Raw genomic sequence first — 25,612 nt, 5'->3', positions numbered from 1 at the left:
GAAATTGTTAAATTATTAAATCCATTTTTGTGGAGACTGAACCTGGTTTTGAAAAGGAAGCGTACAGAAATTGGATTGTTTCCGATGAAATTAATGAATGTGTTTGGCTTCCAGATTTTTTTTATCCTCTCCCTCCACATTTTTCCCTGTGTTTTTCTGTGGTTTTTTATTTTAAAAAGGGTAAGAAGAGGAATGGCTTAAGTATGGTCAAAAATGGGGGAAACCAAGAAACAGAACAATGATGAAAGTTTTCAGATAAAAATCCATGTATTTTCTTAACTTTTTTTTTTTTAAATTAAAAATCTTTAGAATTAACCTTTTCTGTAGTTCCAAAATTTTTAATATTTTAGTTTTGGCCAGCTCACCTCTTTTCTCTGTTCAGTGCATCTGTGCGCTGGAATACATTAGAAAATCTAATATATGTGTATGTTTCCATTTGCAAAAGAAAAGTAAAGCAAATTAAGGAATGTGTTACTGGAGGTCATAGACAGGATATATTACGGACTTGATTTTGCAAGACACTGGATGCCTGCAGCTCGCCTTGCACCGAGTGAATGTAAGGCACTTGTCACATGACCTACTCCTTCATTAGCTTAGTTGCAGGGGAAACGGCAGAGCAGTAGCATCAGAAATGGAAAACGATGGCAGGAAAAGTCTGGTTGTTGGTTCCTTAGGTCTGATGGAAACAGCCATTCTTAGAGGGTCTCTGCTGAGGAATACAGAGGTAATATAGAGGAAGATAGCAAGAGCAAAGGAAAATGAAGAATTAAGATCAGTAGAAAATAATAGCACTGATTCTTGTTAGAGCAATAACTGCTCTAAGAAAAAGTTACCAACCCAGATGAATCACCTCTGCGTAAGGGGGCTAATTTAAAGGCATTTTATCAGACAAAGAGAAACAAGCATTTCTAGAGAGTGATTCAGTCTGCGTGTCTTTCTTGTGAGGCACCTTGAAGCACACAGTGAAATCCAGATGGAATAAAGCTGGGCCACGAGGACTGAGCACTAACGGACTGGTCCTTCCAACAGTTTCTGAGTAATGCTCGGCCACTGGTAGTCTGGTGCCCAGCTCAGTAAGGACTGGTGTTTCTCTCTGCCCTTCCAGCCATCCGTACTGCAGACTTTTCGAGATCAGGCAGCTATGAAGAAATAGGTAAAACCTGACCCTTACTTGGCACAAAGAAGGGATCTGGTGAAGAGCTGCAAAACCCTATAAAACCCTGTAAAAACCAAAAACTCCCTTTAGCCCCCAGAAGAGTGACTATTTTGCCACCTGACTACTGCTCGCTGCATTGACTCGCGCTCTGAACACGCTCGTTGCTGAGGGCTCCCTCCTGCTGCCGAGGTCATCTGTTCCACCTGATGATGGCCTGCAGAAAACGCAGGGGATCATTTAACTGTTGTTATGACTATCTTCATTTGCCCGAGATCACACACGATACTTCCCGCTGGTGTATTCCCCGTATATGCTCTCCATATAGCTCAGTGATCTCAGTGCCTTTTCAATAATTCAGGATGTGTGCTCTGGCTATGTCATCTTGGGAAAGCAGCCCAATGCAGTATCAAAGAGCCGTGCTTCCTATAGGGAGGAGGAGGAGGTACACGCTACGGGCTTTCCCGCGTTTGCCGTGTCTTTCGTGTAAGCTTGATTTTCAGGTGTATTTGCATCGGAAAGGTCCAGTCCCTCAGACAAAGGTCAAATGTTCTTCAGCGGGAACTTTTCCCGAAAGCAGACTGCAGAATCAAACTTTCCTGCGTGAAAAACGGCATCTTTCCTCACCGAATATTCCATACACGGAAGCAGGATATTTTTGCCTTTTGCACTGTAGTGCAACTTAAGACATGAGATACGAGGCCACAAGAGAGGGTTGCTTTATTTTGTTCCCGGTTTTTTAAGCTCGCAATGTTTCACGTTCAGAAATTCAGTCAAAAGAGAGGACCGCAAGTGAAGACAACACTCGACGAACAACGCCTTGCCACTGGCACGACCCTGAGATTTCCGCGGGCGGGCCCTTGCTCTGACTCCCGCGGGATGCTCCGCGGGGGCTCCCGCAGCCCCCTCGGCCGCCCCGCACCCCAGGGCAACCACCATCTTGTTCCGCGCAGCCCCGGCGCAAGCGGCCGCGGCGCGGATCTGCGCAACGCCACCCCCCCCCCCCCGCCCCCGCGGAGATCCGCGGTGCGGCCGCACCCCTCTCTCCCCGAGCCCCCCGTCCCCACGCCCGCGGGGGGCCGGGCGCGGCGCGGCGCGGCGCGGCGCGGGGGAGAGCGGAGCCGGGCCGCGCGCGCGCCGCCCCCGCGCCCGCCCCGCCCTTCCCCTCCCCGACCCCCCGCGCGGGCGGTTCCTGCGGGGCGCTTTCGGCTGCTGGTCCTCCGCGGCGGGTGCGCGCGTCTCTGCGTGTGCGCGCGCGCGCGCGCGTGTGCGTGCAAGGCGGGGCCGCGCAGCAGGCAGCCCCACGCCGGCTGGTGCCATCTGGGAGCCGGGGCGTGGAGCGGAGGAAGGCGCAGGAGGGGGACGAGCATCCTCAAGGCCGAGGCTCCGCTTGTCTTTGCGGGCTCCGCGCCGGCGAGCGGGAGGCTCTTCGGCACCGGTACCGGCGAAGTACCTGCGGATCGGCTTCCCTCCTCCTCGCTGCTTTTTTCTTTTTGTTTGTTTGGTGATTTTTTTTTTTTTTTTTAATTTTTTCACCCTCCCTCAAATCCGGGGAGACGCTTCTGAAGAGGGGTGAGAGCTGATCTTACGTAAATGGTGCTGCTCCGCGGAGGGCAGCCCCCCTGCCAGCCCCGGGCCGGGGGAGCGCCCCCGGGCGCCCCTCGCCCTGCCTAGTGGCCGGGCCCCCCGCTGCCGCTGCAGCCCGGCTTGAGATCCGCACCGGCACCGGCGGGGGCGGGCGGCGAGCGGCAGCCCGCAGCCAACAGCCCCGTCCCCGGCGGGTTTCGGCGCCCCCGCGGACCGGCTGCGGGGATGATGCGGCGCGCCGGACCCCGCGGCGGGGCGGGCGCTATGTCAGAGAGATAACGCGCCGCCGGCAGCAGCCCCGGGGCAGTCTCGGTGCCAGCCCCCTCCCTCCCCGCCCTAACCCGGGACCTGGCTGCCTGGGAGCCCCTCGCTTCTCGGCGGCCGGACTGGCAGCGGCGGCGGGGCCCGGGAGCGGCGAGGCGAGGCCCGGCGGGGCGGGGGAGCGGCGGCCGGCCGTGGCGGGGCAGCCCGCCTCCGGGGGGCAAGCGGCCGGGAGGCTGAGAGGCGCAGGCAGCAGAGGCGGGGAGGAGGAGGAGGAGGGCAGCGCCATGACTCATTTGCAGGCAGGTCTCTCCCCGGAGACTCTGGAGAAAGCCCGGCTGGAGCTGAACGAGAACCCCGACACCTTGCACCAGGACATCCAGGAGGTGCGGGACATGGTGATCACCCGGCCGGACATCGGCTTCCTCCGCACCGACGATGCCTTCATCCTGCGGTTCCTGCGGGCCAGGAAGTTTCAGCACTTCGAGGCGTTTCGCCTCCTGGCCCAGTACTTTGAATATCGCCAACAGAACCTGGACATGTTCAAGAGCTTCAAGGCCACAGACCCAGGCATCAAGCAGGCGCTGAAGGATGGCTTCCCCGGCGGGCTGGCCAACCTGGACCACTACGGCAGGAAGATCCTCGTCCTTTTCGCTGCCAACTGGGACCAGAGCAGGTAAATGCAGAGCCACCCACCTGCCTTAACCCCTTCTTCCCCCGGGCGATGCGTGGGAAAAGCTGTGCCAGAGCAGAGGGAGGATGAGGGGGCAGCAGGGACACACCCGGCTCTGCCCACAGGGGGCTGGGCAGCAGCCTGGAAGGCAGAGGGAGAAGAGAAAGAAACAACATATTTTGTGGCTTAGGGCCTTTATAACCTTCTCATCCTTTAGGCTCTGAATTTCGGGAGGCAAGTAGGCACTGTTCGGGTGCTCTTCTCAGCTCTCTGGTAGGAGGTTTACACCCTTCTGCCTCCCCTTAGCCAAAGTGAGCTGGCATGGTAGATCATGTGCTTAAACCCCTGACAAAGAATGGTTGCAATCCTTGCGCTGGTCTTTCTGCTTCAGCACACGCAGAGCTGCTCAGGTGCCATAGGAGAAAGTGGGAGATGCTGAGTGCAAAACAGGAGGATCCATCATGGCTTTTGAGCTGAAAAGTTTGCTAGTGCAGAGAGCTGAGGCTCTGAATCCTTTCCCTCTGCTGAAGAAAGCTCTTCCTGAGCCACCTGGAAATGCCAGGATGGAAGTTACAGTAACCTCTTTTTTTTTTTTTTTTTTTTTTTTCCCCTCTCACACTGCTCTAAGTGTGAATTCCCTGCGTAATAAGATACTAACCTAAAAATCTTTGGTAGCAAACTGAAGGAGGCTAGTGCAGTCCCCAGAACAATTTCTGATCCTTTTTGGGACTACTCTAGCCTGAAGATGACTTAGCAGGCTGACCCAAGAGCTGTCTCTATCAAGACCCGTTCTTCTAGCAATCAGCTCGATACTATGTGACACCATTTGGTTATTCTAAATACTGCATCAGGTGCCATGCCCACCTTCTCCTGCAGTCTAAAATTACAGTCACCAAAATTGCTTGATTTCCCATACATGTAAATGAATGAAGTCATTAAGAGTGAACCCTCTAAAGCCTAGTCCTGTGAGCACTCTGTGGCTTCCCAAGGCTCCCAACCTGAGAACAGTTTTAGCATCTGAAGCACTTCTTAGTGAGAAGACTTAAAATCTTGCTTGTTGCCTTCACATGAACCTGAACTGTCTTTTGTGCAGTGAACATAGGCTGGGCGCAGGCAGTGCTGAGTGCTCAGTGCAGATATCCCAAACTCGGCTATTTTGAAACATGGGGAGGACACAAACAGCGGGCAATGTGGATAGAAAGGACAAAATTTGGGGGACCAGCATGCTAAAGTATGCCTTTAAGTGTTTGTGTAGCTGTCCTCTTGCAGGCTGTATCGCTAGCCACTGCAGGGACTGTTGCTACAGCTCCCCGCAGCAGGCAGCGTTAAAGCTAGGGATGGGTCCCTGCCCAGAGTGCCGCTGGCTCACCATGGCTTTCCTTGTCTCCAGACAGGGTAACCACATCCACACCTGCCTATGGGAAGAGTTTCCTGGCCCTTGCTAAGCCACGAATCATGCCTAGGGGCCGGGAGTAAGCTGTCTGGCACAATCAAAACTGCCCACGACCATGCTAACAACTAGAAAGTGTGGATGAACATATGCAGAGCCGGGGCCAGTGTCCTTTCCCTGCTTCAGTTTTCTGGCAGATGGAGCCAAAGAAGCTGAGAGAGGAAGCAGTGGTGAGAGCCTAAGGACTCTCTGAGTGGGCTTCATTTCCCACATAAGGATCAGGTCAATTTTTATTTTAAAAACAACTCCAGAAACTCTTAAAAATCCCCAAAGGAAGAATTAGCAAAGAAAGGATGTTTAGACCTTTTATTAAGTCATATGTCTACTATGAAGAAGCTCCCTCGTTACAGGTAATGTGCCCTACTGTCTACATTATTTCTCATTAGTGAAAGAAAACCCCAAAGCTTTATGTGACACTTTTCGGATCATTAGTTCCTAGTCAAGAGAACACCAAGAATTCCTGTTCAGGAATAAAGTAACATTAAAAAAAACTAATTGACATGTGAAAAGAATAGGTTTATTTTCTTATTTTGGATGTGCTGATATTTAAACTGCGTGAGATCAGCTGACACAACAGTAAATTTATTGGGATCTTTGTCATGAAGTCCTATTGGTGCAATTATTACTATTTATGATAGGGGAGTGACTGGGGTACACCTGGGTACCTAATGGCTATGTTTGCAGTTGGATCCCTATTGCTCTTCAGCGCTGCCTGTCCACAGTGCGCCTCTCCTCCAGAGCGAGGGATTTGTTTTCAGATAGACCACTCAGACAAAGGGGAGAGAGCCGAAGCCCAGCCGTGGGGAGTGGCTTGTTCCAAGGCATATGACAAGTCAGTGACAGATCTGCAAATGGAGCTAGGTCACTTTCTTTTCTACTTAATTTAGTGTCTTCCATTATCTGATGTTTGGCAACTGAACCTAGGGAGCATTGTGCATGGAACTTACACCGGAGCTGCTGCGCAATATGTCTCAAGCTTATGCCTTAACTGACTTGAGATCTTACAGTGCATAAACTGGTGCTCCTCTTGCAGCAACACTGGGAGGATTGCTTTTTGAAGTCTGCCTCGTCAGGGTCTCTTCATACGCTTCATAAACTTAGTTAATAGAGCACAGCAAGCCTCCAAATTTATTATGCGTGTACGAGGTACTATGACCAGCATGTAACAATCAGAAATAAAGAGTTCCAATTTGTTATTTAAATGAATAGCAGACATACTATAGATGATTTATATAGCACTGGCAGCCTATGATTTACATAGTTCCAATTAGAAAGAAAAGCGTGGGAGGCAAAAAATTCCTAAAACAAGCCTGTGTACTAGGTGTTAAATCATTAAATTAAAGCAGGGCCTGAAAACTGTACCAGATGTCCTACCATCTGAACAACTAAATCAGATGTATTTAAAACAAACAAACAAACAAAGGAAAGGTGAAGGATAATGCATTGAGTAGCCCAGCAGGTTTTCAACGGGACCGTGCCTAACTCACCGTCCTGTCTCTACTGTGGGGAATGTGAAGGCGGGTAGCATCCCTGCCAGGAGGCCGGATAGCACTCGGGAAGGGATCAGCCTTCCCTATTAGCTTCCAGATTGTTAATTCATAACTACATTTGGCTTGTAGGTGTGTATGTGCATTTGAAGACTCCTTTTTCTTAATGTGCCCAGCTGGTGAAGTTTTTTCCAGTTAATGGTACAATTAACTTCAACTCTCAGCAGCAAGGGATCTGTTGTCATGCATGTTCTTCTATATACTTCGTGGCACCTGCACACAAATTCCCTAGGAAAATCAGTCCATTTTGATGCTATTTATTTGAAATCTTTCCCTGCATTAATTATCCCAGAACTTTTTCTAGAAAGTGCAGTAGAAAAGTGCAGTAATGCCTAGCTCCCGGCTGTGTTATAGTGACCCAGTCAGCTCGCCCCATCGTCGGTGAATATGGTAATCCACCGTGCTCCTTACCGTTAGCTCTGCTGTTGTGTCAGGTGATTTACAGCAGGGCAAGGACAGACTCCACTGGTTTGCTTTCAAAATTATGCTTTCATGTGGAGAAGTGCTAGAAACTTTTCCTCACATTAAATGGAAGTTTAAGTTCTGTAGCTATTAGGAGGGTGGTCTGCTCCTCAGGTCACTCAGGTGAGTTGGCAGGGTATTTTTCAACTCCTGATGGAGGCAGTGGGACAAAATAAATAGCAATGGTAACAATAATAAAATATTAATGCTAACAAAATACCTGGTTAATAGAGTCAATTTATGTTTGGAAGTAGTATCCTTCAAATAATAATTATTAACTACTGCAAACACTGTCATTTTTTTCTCCAGTTTCTACTGCTGACTGATGCTGTCTTATTGTTTCCTAGCTTTCCCCCAGGTATCTGTATCCGCCTATTATCACTTGTATTTAGACTGTGAGTGTTTTGGCTGGGGATCTTTTTGATCGATGCTAATGTAAAATTTAGATCAGCTGAACCTTCACCTGTGTCTGTGACTGTTAGACACTGGGCTAACATAAGGAGCAATTAATGGTATTAAATCTGAAGCTAAAAGCTAATCTGGTTAAATATTTGAAGCAGATTCTATTTTTCTATGCATTTTTATAATACTGATGGAGCTTTTTGTTTTTAGAATAAGGGCCCCCAGGTCATGCTGCCAATATTTAAGCAGAATAGCTATAAAGGGAGTTTTGACCCCCTGTCTTTTCAGCCTTCAAATCTGTACCCAGACTGACAAACCAAGGAGATCCAAGGCATCATATCCAGGTACTCCTTTGTGTATCTTGAGGGCTCTTGTTTCACTGAAATTCTAAAAATATTAAGCCAGAGCAGTAGGTTAGAAATGGGATGATGGCTCGGAGCGTTAACCAGCTTTATCTTTTAAACCACAGTGGCACAAGAGTTCATTTGACAGAAACCTTTACTTGTCCGAATGGTGATGAGCTTAAAATACAGACTGTGTATTCCTTACATGTTTGGGACCTTCAGGAGACATATGGCTTAAATAGAAGCAAAGAAGACTTACCATTTATCTCTTCTAGGTAACAGTTTGCATCCTGAGAGGCAGAACCATGCCCCTCGGTTTTAATTCTCAAAATAACCTGAAATTTCTTGGTACTGGTGGGGGGAGACAACAAATAGCAATAGAGATAGTGGGCAACTCTACCAAATCAGATTATCTGTTATTCAGTGCAAATGTGAATTGACTGGAAGCAGAATCTGGTTAAACAGATGATATGGTGGATGCCACCCATCATCAAGAACATAAAATACTGAAAAGAGCTGACACAGCTGGATTTGATATGAGACATCTGTACCCTGCATTCTCCCACTCTCTTCTCTTTATGTTGGCCTGGTGGGCCTCTGGGAGTGAAGAGGATGCATAGGCCACATAACCAAGAGGTAAAGGTGAAAGGTCATAGTGAAGTACTACCGAGAGTCGATAGCGGTGTCTGCTAGACTATTTTTCCCAGAAATCCTTGAAAATGCTTTGAATATGTTTGTCCCATAGAAAATTCTCAAATAACTTTTCTTTTCTGTAAAGGGGAAATTGCTGCCACAGTTAAATTACAAGAGAGCAGGATGCTCAGTTAATTGTTTGAGCTGTTTTGTTCTTGACAAATCAAGACCTCAGTGAGGCATTGCCCTAGAAAGCTCTGTCACTGTCCTGGTAGAAATAGTAGCCATCCCAAAGCATTTGAAAAAATCACTGTCAGTGTGGCTATTAACTTGTCAAGCCTTCCCAGGCTCATTGCTTTAAAGTCAACCTGGATGAAAAATTTCAAGAGGTAGCAGAGTGTGTCTGCACACTAGTCCCACCTCATTTGAACTCAAGCTGGAACTTAGATAGAAAAGGAACATTAAGAGTGTGATGTGATAACATATTTCCAGCATTTGTTATTGACATTAACAACGGGGCTAAAAAAGTTGTCTAAGCTCTCCATTGAATTAAGCATGGTTCTATAAATAGAGGGCATTAAATACATTTAAATTAACCGTGAGTTCTCGATTATCCTAGCAATTAGTAATACCTTGCTAGCTACAATATGTCCCATTAAGAGTCTGTGTAAACAAGAGAATGCAACTGAATTTAGCCATAAATAAATAAGGATCTATTTCTGCACAGCCTAACTCAAGGCTACTACAGAATATGCACTGCAGCAAATCAGGCTCAGCACACCCTATGTACCTGACAGCACTGGAGCAGTTGTCGTAAAACTGGGGCCAGGACAGAATGAGCAGCTTGCTGTCCCCTAAATACACGGCCTTACTTAACACAGATTGGTAAGAATAGAGCAATAGCATCTTCCCCTCAGACTGAACATCACGGTCTCTTAAAATTAAAGGCTAATATGTTGATTTTTTTTTTCCTATTCTTTTTTCTTTAAAGTAGAAAGGCAGTCAAAGCCATCTTGGACCAAATTTATTTCACACTCACTAGCTTATCCTGTTTTTCTCACTTTGGATTGGTTGTATTTCCGTATCTATATGGAAAGTAACTTCAACGTAGAATAAAAGTTTCACCAACACAATCCAGAGTAATTTTTCCCAGCTTATTTTATGTAGGATTTTCTTTTCCCTAAAGTCCAGCTAAGAATGGAGCATATATTATGGCAAAGCCTGTGCTTCCTGGTGCTGACATGAAGAGTAGTAGTGAGGTGAAATATTGGACAGCATGGGGCTGGAGTGGATTAAAGATGAGTCTTTATGCAAATAACTCTGTGCTGTGTGAAAGCTTCAGTGTAGTTTCTTTAATCATGCTTCATTTGCTTGGGCTGTTCAGTTGATACTTGCAGTAGTTTGCCATTCGCAGCACCTAAGATTCCATTTATCACCCTGGGTTTACATCTCTGACTTGCCTCAGCATGTGTCCAAAGTGAAAGCTGCTTTAAATATCCACTAATGGATTTGTCTTTCTTGTCTGGTTTTCTGTACTGTACTTAAGTAAGGTATCAAAACCAAGAGAAGAGGTCCATTACACAATGAATGATAGCTCCTATCTTCAACTAATTGCCCTGAAGGGTATCTGGAGGGGCGGGGGAAGCTTGGTTGTTAGTGACGTGTCCCTGTATACTCCTGATGTGGCTTTTTAGACTTAAAGAGTACTTCAGATACCTTCCTCTAGCAGAAAGTGTTCTTACTTGCTTTTAGCTAGACCGTGTTCTTCAGGGCTTGTTTGCACTGAGAAGACAACCTTTTGTCTTTTTCAGTGGGTAAACATACAATATCATCATTGTTGTTGCGGACTGTATTTCTTAGACTAAGCAAACCTGCAATAGGAGTTATGGTGTTGGTAAATGTGCAATAGATTTGTGGAGGCCAAGCCCTGAGACAGTTGGTTACTCTCTGTGGTGGCTGAAATCCTGGTCTCACTGATGCCTGTCAGTTTTCCCATTGACTTGAATGAATTCAGGGCATAATTAGTTGTATATGTGTTTACATATATACATCTATATATTTATGACTTGGGTATATGAAAAAGCATTTTTTGGCCAGTCTTAGAGGCCTGATTGGCCTCATAAACAAAGGATCTTTATGCCTAGTGTACCAGATTTCTAGCAGTGTTGTGCCACCAGGAAGCCGTTCATCTAAGGCACGTGATGTCTTCTTGAACTCCCTCGGGAGGACATTAGAGATCTATGTCACAAACTTGGGACCCATCTTCCTGGACCAGATGTAGGCTGCTTGCAGCAGCTTTCTGCTTTGTGGAGCTCTTCTCCTGGGAATGAGATCCTCTGAATGGGGCAGCATAAATGTCAAGTGGGATTGAGGCTAATTTTAGGATTTGAGTATTTCTAATGTCTGTTTCTTGTGTGAGCTCTAATAGATGATCTTCCTCAGACTGAGGCATTAGCTGCTCTCCCAGTGTCTCATGTGATGTAATTTCCTTCCCTTTGCAACCTTTTCCCTGGGAAGGCATCTTACGGGGTGTGTCTCCATCTAATTTCATGAAGACATAAGAAAAATAGTATTTCTGAGACCTCCACCACCTTGTGGAGACAACCGGTGAGCTCAAAGGCAGCTGGCCACGCTCTGAGCCAAGCCCTGACCCTGCACGCAACTCTGTAAGCCTCTGTCCCTCAGGCTAAGCACCTGTTTTAATCCCAATGCTGGCGGTTGTTAAAAATGCAGATCATACAGGGGATTTTTACTTCCCGTGTTTATTAGGTGCCCTCCACTGTCCATGCGCCAGTGCTGTATTGGATAGGTAGGCTGGTCTGCAGAGACGCTAGGCAGACTGAGACCTTTTTAGTGCCAGTAGAACCACTTATACTCTTCAAGCTGCCAAATACTCCCTACACATCCCATTTTACATGTGCGAGGTCATTTGGGAAAGTGCCGATGAATGATTTCATTTTAACTCGGGTTGCTCTTCGCACTGCGGCACTGGGGGTGTGTGTTTGTTTGTTTGCTTATTCAGAGGCCTCAGCAGTGAGGGTGGCATTTTCCCCATGCGTCCAGCAGTTGGGCTTGGGGGAGCTGCTCTGCTTGGGGAGAGGGGGAGCGTCGGCCATGCCGTGCCTGAGGCGTTGGCTCCGCCATGCTAGCCCCTGTGCCCCTGGGCAGGTTTGCTCAGGGCAGGCAGGGCGCTCCAGGGTTGCTTCACTGTGCCTACTGCAAAAACGGGGTCCTGGCCTAACAGTTTGTTGATGATCAAATTGAACTAATGATTTTAAGGATCCAGGTGTTGATAATTTTCCTTCAAAATAGGTTTTAAGGCATGTTCTTTTTTTCTCCCATGGACAAAATTCCACTTGCAGAAATGGACTTTTTTTTTCTTTTTTTTTTCTGCCAAAAGGAAACAGAGAATTTTAGCGTTTTAAGGATTTCTGTAGGGAAATTACAGAACAGTATTTTTCTTGTGCTATTTCCTCTCTCAGTTGAAACAAAAAAGAAGGAACATGCCAAGCTTCCTGTAAACCTTAGATCTTAGAAAAGGAAAGCCTTAGGAAAAAAGTTAAATCTCAGAAAAGTGAAAAGGAGAGGAGTGAATTTGAAAACTTTCATCCCAGTCAAACAAACCAAATTAAAAACAAAATAAGGGTCTCCAAAATAAAGAGGAGAATTGTGTAAAACAGTGCTTCCCTTAATGTTTTCTGGGGGAAACACACTTTCTCTTGTCCTCTTGTGTTAGGCTGACATTAAGAGAGTCCTTTTCTAGTCCCTTTCCTAGGAGTGCATTGTTGGGAAGTTCACTGAGTTTTAGTGGGCTAAAAAAAAACAGGTGGAAAAATACAAGGAGTCAGCTAGAGCAGATTAATTTCATTTGTGTTTTTTTCGTTTTACAAATACTTTCAAAATGTAGTTATTTACACAATGGAACAGTGCACTCATATTAAAGCAAGTAGAATTTAGTATAATTTAATGTAATTTCTAAAACAGGCACACATGCTCTTTGCACATGCAGTATGGTGAAGATTTCTCTGGGGACTCATAATTTTGAGAACTATGTTTGATGCCATCATCGGAGATTTTTAAAGGACCTATTTAAAAATATCTGTACAAACACTGAAGATTTAACTCTTTCTTTTGTTCTTGGAATATTTGCTTGGCCGATATTTTTCTGGTTTAGCTTTCTAATGCCACACCTGATACTGTGGTGCAGACTGGCAGATTTACATCTTTTTCAGTAACTAATTATCTTTCTTTTAAAAAAGATTTTTAGATATAAATCACTTAGACTGGGGGAAAACCCCTTAAACTAGTACTTTCACATCTCTTAAAAAACCCCAGATAATTTGGGTGTTTCACTTTTTTTTTTAAAAAAAATTCAATAAGCTAAACTGCAAGTTGATTAATAACTCTATTATATGGCAGTGTAAAGATGACATTGCTGTATATATTTAACCTATTCAGCTGCAGTATTAGGTGCTTGAGCTCCAAAAAAAGAAAGGTTATGCTCAACAGGGCTTGGCAATAAAGAATTAATTCTTCTTTTACAAGATCATTGATATAAGAAAAGACTGTGTGCGTATACGTGAAACACATCATTACATATTGTAGGTGGCATCCTTGTAAAACCAAATTTAACATAGAAAATTCTAGGACTGATGAATACCATGTTCCAAACTTACTCCTGAAACCACATAATTTGGGTATACAAAGTACTCAGAAGGCAGTTAAGTGAGGTTAAAAGGTTGCTATTGCTCTTAACCAGAAACACGTCAAAGGCCTAGTGTGTGTTCTTTCTGTTTTCAAGATCCTTGAGTAATCAGCTTTTTGTAATACCCTTTATAGATTTAAGAGAAAACATAATTACTCAGAGAGAGGGACAAGGGGAGCCTGTGGAGATCCTATTTTTAGCTGATAATTTTGTAGAAGCTCTTATTTCAAACCCTTGGAAAAATATAGGAGGAAACTTTGGGTTTAGGCTCCTGGTGTTAGACTCACATTTTGGTATCATTATGGTTTTAGAAAAATACAGTTTGCATAGATAGGTTTGTACAGACATTTAATAAAATGCATATAAAAGCAGATTAGGAGACTACAGAAAAGTTAAAATTTGCTCTTGGTGTGTTATATTCTTATAGTTTGTTCTGGCTGGCTGATGGTCTAGATGTACATAATCCTGTTTCAGAGGATGAGTTCAGTTAACTGAGCTTTTGAGACTTTCCCAGCTTTACACAGCCATGACTTCTGAGGATACGTTTGCACTCCTTTGATTTAAACTTTTGACAAACAGTACAAAGGATGAACGCTCAGAGCTTCTCCATGTCCACGGTCGTTGCTCCTTTCTTAACTGAATCTCCCCTTAACATTCACAGGTACACACTGGTGGATATTTTGCGCGCCATACTTCTTTCTTTAGAAGCCATGATAGAAGACCCTGAGCTTCAAGTGAATGGATTTGTTTTGATTATAGACTGGAGCAACTTCACCTTCAAGCAGGCCTCCAAGCTCACACCAAGCATGCTTAGATTAGCCATAGAAGGCCTTCAGGTAACCTTCTTTTCCTTCTTTTCCTTATTCTCCTTAATTTTGCAGTTCATTATAAATCTCCATGGCTAAAAAGAAAACAAACAAACAAAAATCCAAGAACTCCTCCAAGGCTATTAACACCTTAAGGTATGGGTGGACAGACAAGCTTCAGTGGCACAAACTAATGTGTGAATTCAGCCAGCTAAGTGCAGTAACTCCTGGTGTGTAGGTTCCTTCTTTGCCATAAATCAGATGTAACTTTTCAGTCTTTATTCCGAAGTGGCTGCCTTCCTGTAAATTTAGACTGTAGCTTCTGTAGCAGCATGTTAGAAGTAATCAGTTTATCTTGTAATTTTACACAGGGCTAATGAAATACAGGTTGCTGCTGCCACGCCAGGTTGTTTTCCTTCGTTGATTCCATTGGAGACAGGTTTTACATCATTTGTTCTGAAAAGTGTGGGGCGCTGTGATTAGGCTGGGACTATTTACTTCCTGAGAGTTCAGCATGTGCTTGGCTCTTTTGCTGAGTCAGGATTAATTTGAGCAGTAGCTTCTGGGACTGAGTGTTCAGTGATTTAAATTTGTTTCTGCTCACTGTAAATGCCTTTTACATGGCACAGACACATTGGTGGAAAGGATGCCATGTAACTCTTGGCTGTCTTCTATGATCTTTAATGCTTAGTTAAATGAAAAACTAGAATCTGTAAAGTAGTTGTTTGCTGTGCAAGCTGGAGTTGCTGTGTTAAAAATACCAGTAATTCACTCCCGTGGCAGTGTGCCTTGGTTTTACAAGGACCTATATTCCTTTTCTGTGATGTTTTTATCATTTATACATTTTTGTTGCTCATAAAACAAAATAACAGCCTTATTTTTGAACTTTCTTCACTTTGATATTGGTATTTTTGAAGAAACTTATCTAGCAGTAGTATGGAGTTTCGATCTAAAACTTGATATGGCTTAATCAGTATTCAGCCTGCTGTTGCACACAGAAGGGTAGTGACAGTCAAGAGACAAAGATCTCAGTTTTCATTTTGTTGTGTTTCCTTATGCAACTGTGTGATCCCATGGTCTTGAGAACAATATTAGAAGGCAGCAGTGAGACCTGTACTCCAACAGAGCTGCATTTCCTTACATTGCTTTCAAAGTAATTTTATTTTTTCTGCTGTTTTTCAAGTTAGCTATTGTTTTCTCCTTTAGAACATAAATAAATACTTTAGTAGTCTTTGTTTTTAAATGGTAGTGTTTCTTCTTGGACATTCATCAGAGATAGTTATTTTGAGGAAAGCTACAGTGAATAATTGCATCTGAAAATATGATGGACGACCTACCAAACTTCAGGTGTGCTCTGACACTCTGTGTTCTCCTGCCAAAGGTTGGTTCATTACTGAGCTGAGGTGAAGTCCATTGGCTTAACTTATCCATACCCCCAGCTTTGTATGTTCGGATATCCCAAGTTTGATGGTGGCCAGAATCCAGGGCATCATTTTGTGCCCACTGTCTTCAGTCCTGTTGACTCTAGTTATGTAAAATGGCATGAAATGCTCCAGAAGAGGGAATGAGAAAGCACTGAAATGGCAAATGTGAGATAAAACTCTCCCAACGCTCGAGGAATCTGCCCTAAACTGTGACAGGTATTGTTATCTGTAAGCAGCAACTTTTACAAGGCCTTTTACCACAAGTCTTTTGAAGAAATCAATTAGTTAGGCCCTCAAAATACAGCATTTAATTTTCTGTGAAGAACCACTGAGGGAATGAGGGCTAACATTCTTATACTAGCAACATTGATGTGACTCTCTAGTGATATTTTCCCAGTAGTTAAACTCCTTGGGGCATTGTTTATATTTAATTTCCTCCCCCCTTTTTTCCTGCTTTCTTTTAGACATTTTTTTCTCTGTAAAGGTATATTAGAATCAATGGAAAGGGCTAGAGACAACTGTACTGAGCATCTTGGAGGGAGAACCTCACTTCAAAAACAATTGTGATCAGGAAGGAAATAAGAGGAAAGCATGGTGGAAAGATGGTACAGAGACACCCTGGGCAATGCACCTTCTTGCAAGATTTTGTGCCTGAAATGTTGCATTCCCTTACTCACAAGAGGGACTGACTTTTATTTGGGACAAAAATGCATAGTTGAAACATCATTCTGAATTATGATGAAATAAAAAGTGCTTAGTCAGGTGGTATGAAAAAGAACAAGAACAACTCAGACACACGGTTTATTTATGATCTTTGTAAATTCTATTTAATCAGAAAAATGGAATTTACTTTAGCTTATAAGATTTAACAGGGCTCAAGATACTGAACTTTATCATTTGGGGAATTTAAATATTTGGGTTACTTGGGTGGAAACAGACAGGGAAAGTGGGATTAGTGACCACTGAATTTGATGTTAACCAGATCCCTTTGCCTTCTGAAGGAAATCTACTAAATTTGCATTATATTTGCTTAGCTTCCACGGTGAGCAGAATATTCAATACGTACCAAAGAGAGTTGATTACAAGATATGGCATTTCTGGGCTCTTCACAACTGCTTCTTTTTTAGGAAATTGCTTTTGAAAGTAAGATAAGTAAATATATGCAGTTTTCCACTGAAGACAAGTTCTGCTATACACTGTGTCTGCGTATATATGTTAAATGGGAGTATGAAAAGAATCATACACCTAATTGACTTCTATACATTAGAAAAACCTCCTAAGTAGTTGTTTGCAGGAAAAGAGCCTTTTGGCCATGGAATTTTTAATGTTAAAGGACAGTGATTATCTGTAAACTAACGTGAATTTCCAGCATATCCATCCCACCAGTGTTGTACCAACCAATTGGTGCAGTGTGGGTCAGTGCTGATTTTTAGATCAAATGTTTTTGTTAGCCAAGAAGCAAAAAACCTCCTGAGGAGGTTGGGGCACTTGGTTGGAACTTTCGATGCTCCAGTCCTAGCTCATACACTGGCCTTGTACTTTTGGAAAAAAGGACCAATACTCTTCCATGTGGATGCTGGTGGCTACAGCATTTGTGTTGCTCCTCGTCAGCAAGAAGGAGGATTTGCATTTAGAGCCCCTACATCTGCCATAATGAAGAATAAGAACATAAGCAAATGCAACATGTAATAGTGTTTATTTTCTGAGAAAGGTCTGTCTGGATTAGGTGCTTAGTAGTACCTAAGTGCTCAGAGCTGTGAAACCTGAGCAGAAGGAAAACATTGAGAGGTGAGACCAAAAGTCATGCCCTGACTTTAGCACCTTGTGTTGGCTCTCCCCCATGTATTCAATGAGTGAAGGTTTGTGAATCCCAGTCTTTAGGTGCCCACTTCTCCCCATTCATTGATTTCTGTAGCCAAGCACTGATTTCAGGCTTGTGCAGGAGCTCATGTTGCTCAGCAGCTGGATTCCTGAAAGCAGGGAGTGTTAAAGCATTGTGTGCTGAAATACCCAAGTGCCTTGAACAAGTCCCTTTCAAAAACTTAGAAATACTTTACAAAATTTTGCCTCTTTTGCCAGCAAGGGGTTACAATCTGTGAGGTTCAGCTTTTTTCCCACGGAAAAGAGAACTCTTGAGAGCTCAGAAGAAAACCAGCCCTAAACTTCCATAGAGAGTGATGAACTCTAAGCTCTTACCACACAAGAATGACACCTTGATGTTGCAGTCTGATAAATAGTTCTATGAAAATATCATCTTAATACATAATGTTGGTCAAAAAGCAGATCAAATATTAGGAATTTTAAGGAAAGGAATAGAGAGCAGGGAACATGGTGAAGCCACTGTGCCATCACTTCCATCTTGAATGTTGTGGATGTTTCTGATTTTCTGTCTCAGAAAGACTGCTGTAGGACTGGAGAAGGGCAAAAAGCCCCAAAAGGTATGGGCTGGTTTCTGTATAAGGAGCAACTAAATTGGCTGTCATTCTTCTGGATGGAGGAAGAAAAACTATGGAGAGAAACCACAAGTATCTATGAAACCATAGGATTATAGGATAGTTCTGGTTGGAAGAGACCTCAGGAGATCAGCAAGTCCAACCTCCTGCTTAAAGCAGGGTCCATTATGAAATCAGACCAGGATACAAACAAGGTCATGGGTAGCTGGAGAGAGTGGACAAACTGCAGACCTTCTTTGTTACCTCAATTTCAAGAAATGGGCATCATCAGGTGATACTAGCAAGAGGCCTGGCTCTTTATATGACATGGTGATTCTTTGTACAATATCTGGGTAATCTATGGAACTCCTTGCCATGGGAAATTCTGGGTGCTAAAAGTTTAGTTGTGTTCAGGGGAAAATGGATAAGTTTGTGGAAGAGAAATGAACTGAGGCTTACGAAGTATGTAAAAACCACATCAAAGTTCAGAATTCCTCAGGCTGCACATAGTTGGAGATGAGGTGAATGCTGAGTGGAAATATCACATATGCTGTCCGCGTTGTATCTGCTCTGGGGTCTCATTTTTGGCGTCTGTTAAGGACAGGGTATAGGGTTATCTGGACTTTTGGTGGGACATAATTGAGTCAAGTGTATATTCTACCCCAACCCACCCCCCTTCCACCCTTTTAAATAACATTTCTTTCATTTTACTGCTCCTGGCATTCCTATGGCCCCTTCTGCCCAAACATCAAGCTGGGAACACGTGGGCAGAAGGAGGGAGGAGGTTCTCGTTATGATTCTTTTCTTTGTCATAGTCCTTTTATAGCTACCTATATGGGCTTTTTATTAAGTATCAAGAGAGCATTGTTTTTGCAAATTAGGTAAAAAGAGCATCCAAGACCAAAAATTGTGTTTGAAAATGATATTGAAAGTTGGGGATTATTATTAACTCCAACAGACAGCTCTGGGGGTAATTATAAGTGAGCGTTGCGAAATGGAAGGTTGTGGGTATGTGTAAGATATTTTAACTGGTTAACTGATATTTAGGATTCTAAAACCTGGAACAATAAATCCTTCTTAAATACTTGATTTTTATTTAGCTCATAATAGCAGTTGCATACATGACAGATTTGTTTTGCATGTTGTCACTCAGGCAGGCTGTACCTCCAAATGCTTTGCAAAACTGTGTAGTAATTGGTGGCTGAATATTAATGCTTTTCCTCAAGATAAAAATCTGGGGAAAAAGAGATGATACACATTTAAACTGGGAGCTGAATGTATGTGGACAGTCAGCATCATTGCAGAAGACAGAAGACACTTTCAGGTTGAGGATGTTTACAGGAAGAGAAGGCCATAGTGTTGTGGGGGACAAGGCAGGTCTTTCAACTGACTGACTTTTTTTTTTTTTTGCAACAAAGGAAGGCTTCATAAGCTAAAGCAAACTTGTTACTGTGAACATGAAAGCAAACAGAAAGAACACTAAGACAGCATGCTTGTAGCTATTATTACCATATAAAACATCTTTCGAACAACTGTTCTTGTGAGTTGTAAGGACAATATCCCCAGTCAGACTTGCTGCCACAGTGTAAGGTGGAAGTAATGGAGACCAGAGCATGTACAGTCTGGTGATGAGAGGGACCAGGACTTCCTACTCCCATTTTCTTTAAGCATGAGCTCATCAGTATCTTACAGGGAATCATATCTGAACATCATGGCTGGTTCATCTTTCTATTTAGATATCCACAGACAGTGCTTAAATTTCGCCAGCTAGTTCTGGACTACACCTATACAACCAGGAGGTTACAGTGTCAAGAATTCGTAAGTCAGGAACTTCCAGGACTAAGGATGCATCTGAAAATTGTATTTTGACTTCATACAGTTACATGGTCATATGCTCTGTGCAGTGCATGAGATCGTTAATAATGAGCTTAAGGAGCAGTTATTCAGTACTAGAAATGAGTATCAGTGAGCAGGAAACCACAAGAAAAGAGCTTTAAATGTCTTTGCATCCAAACTTAAAACCATAAAAAAACCTCATTCAGTGCTTGAGATTTCTGCCATTTTTTGACAATAGGTTCCTGATACTTCACATAGTGCATGGGAGGATATTAAAACGTAGCAAGTTCAAGATTTTAATAGAAGTATCTTCTGCTTTCAGGAGGGCTAGTGAATCATGTAAGTGCTTTCATTCAGTTTTTTACCAAAGAATTAAGCTGTTTGTAAATCCTAGAGTCCCCTGAGCCCAGGACCAGCCCAGAGAGTGGAAGAATATGCTTGTAAACAGCACAGTTTCATACCAGTTCAACTCATGTTCTGGAGCAGCAGCAGAATAGGATATTTTTCCTAAAAGCTTGTTATTTTACAAGAGTTTGCATATATTTGATCTTCCTTACTTGCAAAAAGGCCACCAAAAAGGCTTGCCACCAGTTTACTGTGGAAACAGGGTGGACTGAAAGTGATAGTTCTAGCTCCTCACCTGCTGTCTGGATAGGCTTAACCTGCCAGGTGAGAAAGGACTTGATGGCTGGAGCTTGAGTTCGGTTGCTTACAGGCATGTCAGTATAGACATAGCCATTATTCAGTGTGGTCCCAGCTGTTGACCTGTTATCTGAAGGCAGAATAATTAATTTCCTAGATTCTTTTATAATGCTCATCAATAAAAAATCATTGAATGCCTTTCAAATGGTAATTTATTCTCAGAAACATGCTATTAAGGTGAGGGGATACTGTTATCTCTTTTTTTTTTTTTTTTTTGTCAAGAGCTATTCCACTGAAAGATTACTGTTAAAAGTGTTGCTAATTTGGGGTGCTCACTGTGACAGGCCATGGTCTGATTTTCAGTCACCTTCTATATGTTTGGAGTCCAGCTGCCATTTATTTTTGATCAGGAGGATTCAAGGCTTTAAAAGCCTTGATCCTGAACTCCCAAGCCAGAAGCCTGAATTCTAGCATGGCCTAAATTTAGAGCTTTTCATTAGATCCTCTTTGAATGCACGTAACGCTGCGTGGGCTGCCACCTCTTTGAAAGAAATGGTAAGAAGCAGTAAACTGAACTCCCCTTTCACCCCCTGAAACTCTGTCGTGTGGCATCTTACTGAAAACAGCAAGGATGCTTAATGGAGTTAAATACCCACCACCCAAACACTGCTACTGGAGCTAGCCGAGTAACTGCCTGCAGTACATTGTCATCCTCTATGTGAACCCACATGAGAAAGAGAGTGGGCGCTTAGCCAGTGTTTTGCAGATATTTGCTGTAAGCAAGGCGTGATTAATTGTGGGGATCTTGCTTTTCATTCGGGCTCTTTGATCTAATTGGCACAGACTTTTCTGCCCCTTCACCCTACCCTTTTCTCTGTGAGCAGCCTTAACCCCAGTCCTACCGGTTCCCCAGTTCCTCATCCCACTCCTGTTGCCATTGCCTTACTTTGTACTAGTCTTCACTTATGTGGTTTGGTTTTTTTTTGTCTCAGTGTCCTGATGTCATGCTCCAAAACCTCAGCCACCGTGGGAGATTACATGGCATGTTAGGTTCATCTTAGACCCCTTAGGAGATCTCAGCCTTTTGTGGTCTCACTGTCCAAATGCTCTTCACATCTGGCATCTAATCAGCCTCAAATCTCCCAGCCCCATATCTCCTCTTAACCAGTGTTCCCATTGCTCTTCTGGAAAGCAGCACGAGAGAGTGAGTCCTGGTCTGTTCACATATCAAGTGCATCCTCTAGCCACCAGGCTGTTAAGGAAACAGTCCTTGTAGTTCCTCATATTGGAGCTGGTCTGTTTGATATATACAACTCAGTGCTTATGGGGCCAGGCAGGAGATGTTGGGAGCTTCTTGGTATGCAGTGAAATGACATGGCATGATCCAGAAAAAGAATATTTTGTGTCTGAAATTTTCTTCTACTTCAAAAAAGTAGCCATGGTTAGTGTAGAAGCCAATTAAAATGCTCATATTTGACATTTTTCCATCACTCCTGTCAACAAAGAAAAACATCCAGTTAAAATTATTGCAGCTTGACAGAAATAAAATAGAAAAGGTTCTTCTTGTACGTGTGGGCTGCCTGTTTCATGAGCTTTTTCTAAAGTGCTAACCACTTTTTCGTTTTATTTCTTTTTATTGCGAAACTGAATCTATCTGTATTAAATAGAGATAGTGACTAAATTGACCTGATTAAGCTGAAAAACTAATATTATGTTAAGGTGAGTGGCACCAGCATTAGAAAAGAAGGGCTTGTAGCACAAACTCGGTGTAGGGAGTTAACTCTTGGCACTGTGACTGACTTCCTGGTAGGCCACAGTTCGACAGCTACATGGTTATGACCATTCCTCAGCCTCAAAATATTTAATTATTTTTGGAAGTGATTTTTCTCAGTCAAGGTCTAAATATTTATCTTTCCTTCAGTGTCTGAAAGCCATGAAGGGAATAAAGAGTATTCCTCCTATAAGATCACTCAGAAATAAAACTAATTTGTTCTAAATCTTAACATTAGAGACAGAAGACATTTTTAAAATCATAGCTCACTTTCCTGCTAAGGCAAGATTATCTCATGCATTGTATTTTCTAGTACTTCACACAGTTTAAATTAAAGTCTTGAAGGCAGGTCTGGCACGTTCTGTGGAAACCTTTCCATGACTGGTTGCTTTTCAGATTTCCCCTCAGCATTAATCCAAATTTTTCTACTTCAGGATGTCACCTCCTATAAAACCCTTTGCTCTTTCACCACATGCTGTTGGGTCCAAAGTAGGTATTGGTGTGTGACTCTCGTAACCCAAAGAAAGGAATTATTTGATGGAGTATCTATCTGCAACATCAGTGATCTGGAATCAGGACTTGGAGACGTTCTTCCTGTCTTGTTGGCCACTGGAGATGGTGAGATGTGAAAATCAGTGGGAACCTCTTTATCTGAGGAGCTTAAATTTACTTTTTTTAATACCGCCCAAACCGCCTGTGTTATCAATCCATTTTAAATACACATCTTTCAGGTTTACCTCATAAAAATATGCTGGATCATTCTTGGAACTATTTTCTGAAATCAGTCTAACCTCTGTTTTCCGTGATGCTCATAAATCCTCTGTGATCTTATTAGACTGTGCACAGTTGGCTTTATGTTATTGTCTTCAGTACATATTGCCTTTGCACATAATTCCTGTGATATCAGCTAAGCCTTCAGTGCCCATTCCCCAAAACAACAGTGTAATTTTTTGTGATTTTTGTTTATATTCCTTAGCAAGTGTTCAGCTCCTATGACAATTATTTTTATGAATCCAATTTAACTTTGGTTATAAGCAAAATTTTGACTTTGGTTATAAGTGATTGCTGTGCAGGAAAAACACTGCTGTGATATTTCACTAGCGTTGAAAAACAAATGTGGGAAACTTCTCTAGGGGGAAGCACCATAAAGATGTGAAATTATGTAGCTGATGATGGTTTCTCTCATCTCATGTTTCATAATCATAAAAAAATTAAGACAATTTGATTCTTGTAAGTTTTAATAGGCATAACTATGTTTAAATAAGTGCTACTGGTGATTTGAAGTAGCTCAGGAACTGAAAGTTTAGATTTATAATACATAAAGAAAATCATATGTCTTAAGGAAAAATTAAGTATGAACTCTTTCTAAAACATAATACTCCAACTTGGATAACTTCCCCCCCCCCCAACCCCCCAGGCAAAATGCATTTCTCCAGTGATTTCCTGCATATTTTGCAAAGATCAGAATAAGTTCTTAAAAAACATTTCTAACTTTTTAGTATGTGGCATGAGAAAATAGTGCATGTAATCTTTTCCAGTGTCTTCTGTAATGAAAAGAATCGAGCACTAATGTTTTTCTATATATAATGAATATCCAAACATGGGTATGGCCTGAAATCTGAGGTAGCTGCACATATTATCCTATCGGTGGAAATTTGGGTGTATATTCAATCCAAAAAACCTGAATGTAACTCCAGCGCCTGACACTGAGAAAGTCTCATGTCAGCATCTCACCCAAAACAGCTCTGGCTGTGTTGGGGTGCTTACTGTTTCTTGTGGGTTGTATTTTATGTTGTCCCTCACAGTATAGGCTTGGGATACGACTACAAAATGTGTATTCAGCCCCCTTATTTTATGGGACTGACTCCAATACCACACAGCGGCATTGGAAAATACAATCTTTAATCGCTGATTAAAGATTGTATTTTCAAATGCATTTGTTAATTTCTTACTCTTTTAAGTTGGTTCTTAAGAATCTGTTATATCCGTTAGAATCATTTTGGGTCGGGCTTTCTGTCTGAGAACTGGATTTCACAGAATCACAGAATCACAGAGTGGTAGGGGTTGGAAGGGACCTCTGGAGATCATCTTGTCCAACCCCCCTCCTTGAGCAGGCACACCCAGAGCAGGGGGCACAGGAACGCGTCCAGGCAGGTTTGAATGTCTCCAGGGCAGGAGACTCCACAGCCTCCCTGGGCAGCCTGTGCCACTGCTCTGGCACCCTCACAGGAAAGAAGTTTCTCCTCATGTTGAGGTGGAACTTCCTGTGTTCCAACTTGTGCCCATTGCCCCTTGCCCTGTCGTTGGGCAATACTGAAAAGAGCCTAGTCCCATCATCCTGACACCCACCCTTCAGATATTTATAGGTATTTATGAAATTCCCCCTCAGTCTTCTCTTCTCCAGGCTAAACAAACCCAAGTATCTCAGCCTTTCCTCATAAGGGAGATGCTCCAGCCCTTTGCACTTCAATCTTTTGCACTTCCCCCATTGAAAACGTTTTCTGGAAGGAGAAGGTGGTTCTGCTGTGATTCAGGAGAGGGCCTCCGTAAAGGTATATTTAAACTGCAGTTGTCCTTAATTCTTTCCTGATATTGCACTGAATGTGCCTTATTACTCAAAAAATCTTCCGAGTTTGCTGGGAGGTGCATTCATCCTGCACTGAACTATTTGACTGAAAGTATCGTTTAGAGCACTGCATCTTCTGGCTGAAAGCCACCCTGCAAAATATGAAGGATCCTGGATAAATCATAAAGTACTGGTAGTTCTCCAGTGTTCTTGCAAGGTACAGCCAGTCCTCTGAGGTCTGCAATGGATCCTTCAGACCTGCATAAAAAAACCCCGAACCACAGAGTATACTCCAGACACCAGTGAGTGCATATAGAAACTGAATACCTTCAGTAATTCAAGTGCAGTAATTAAAATCCCAGCCTTTGCAGTAGGGATTTCAACCTGCAGGAGAGCCTATGGTGAAAATGTAACTTCATTTTGGGAGGAAGAGGGAAAAGATTTTGAAGGGTAGTTCCTAACAGAGGTGAAAAGAGGACAGAAAGGATGTTAGGAGGAGACAGGATAGTTAGGAAAGGAAAGGGCAGGGTGTAGGACCGAGTAGGGACCTAAAAGCTGCCCTTTAGATTAGATTGTGGAATGTTTCAAAGTAGACAATTCCATTTCCTATTTTATGGCTTTTTTCAATCTCTTTGAGTAAAACATAATTTCTAAAACAAATTTTCAAAAACTATAATGCCATACCATTACAAAATAGAGATTAACATTTTTGAATTCATAGCTGATTTACACCTGCAGTAATTAGCATATAGGCTAATTATTATACTGCCAAATATTATCAGTCCCCTCTAGTTTTAGACAGTAAGCACACCACCTTTACAAGGTGACAACCCAACTGTGCCTTGCAACTGCATTCCTCCTCAAATCCTTATTCTGCTTTCCAGAATAATTATATAGGTTATCTGCATACCTCCAGCA

The 25,612-nt window shown here is 43.0% G+C and overlaps 1 protein-coding gene across 1 annotated transcript in view; it reads left to right on the top strand.

Annotated features, from left to right (window-relative positions):
- The first annotated feature begins 2,342 nt into the window (after window positions 1-2,342).
- CLVS2 (clavesin 2) overlaps window positions 2,343-25,612 on the top strand; it is a 62,616-nt gene continuing 39,346 nt past the window's right edge. The window contains exons 1-2 of the mRNA XM_064447368.1: window positions 2,343-3,677; window positions 13,879-14,053. Of these exons, the coding sequence (XP_064303438.1) occupies window positions 3,289-3,677; window positions 13,879-14,053 (564 nt within the window). The 5' untranslated portion in view covers window positions 2,343-3,288. The remainder of the gene's footprint in view (window positions 3,678-13,878; window positions 14,054-25,612) is intronic.

This window comes from Phalacrocorax carbo, chromosome 3 (assembly GCF_963921805.1).
Source record: "Phalacrocorax carbo chromosome 3, bPhaCar2.1, whole genome shotgun sequence".
In the NCBI taxonomy this organism is placed as follows: Eukaryota; Metazoa; Chordata; class Aves; order Suliformes; family Phalacrocoracidae; genus Phalacrocorax; species Phalacrocorax carbo.
Note: the sequence above shows the minus strand (reverse complement) of the source record. Positions and strands in the feature narration are given on the sequence as shown.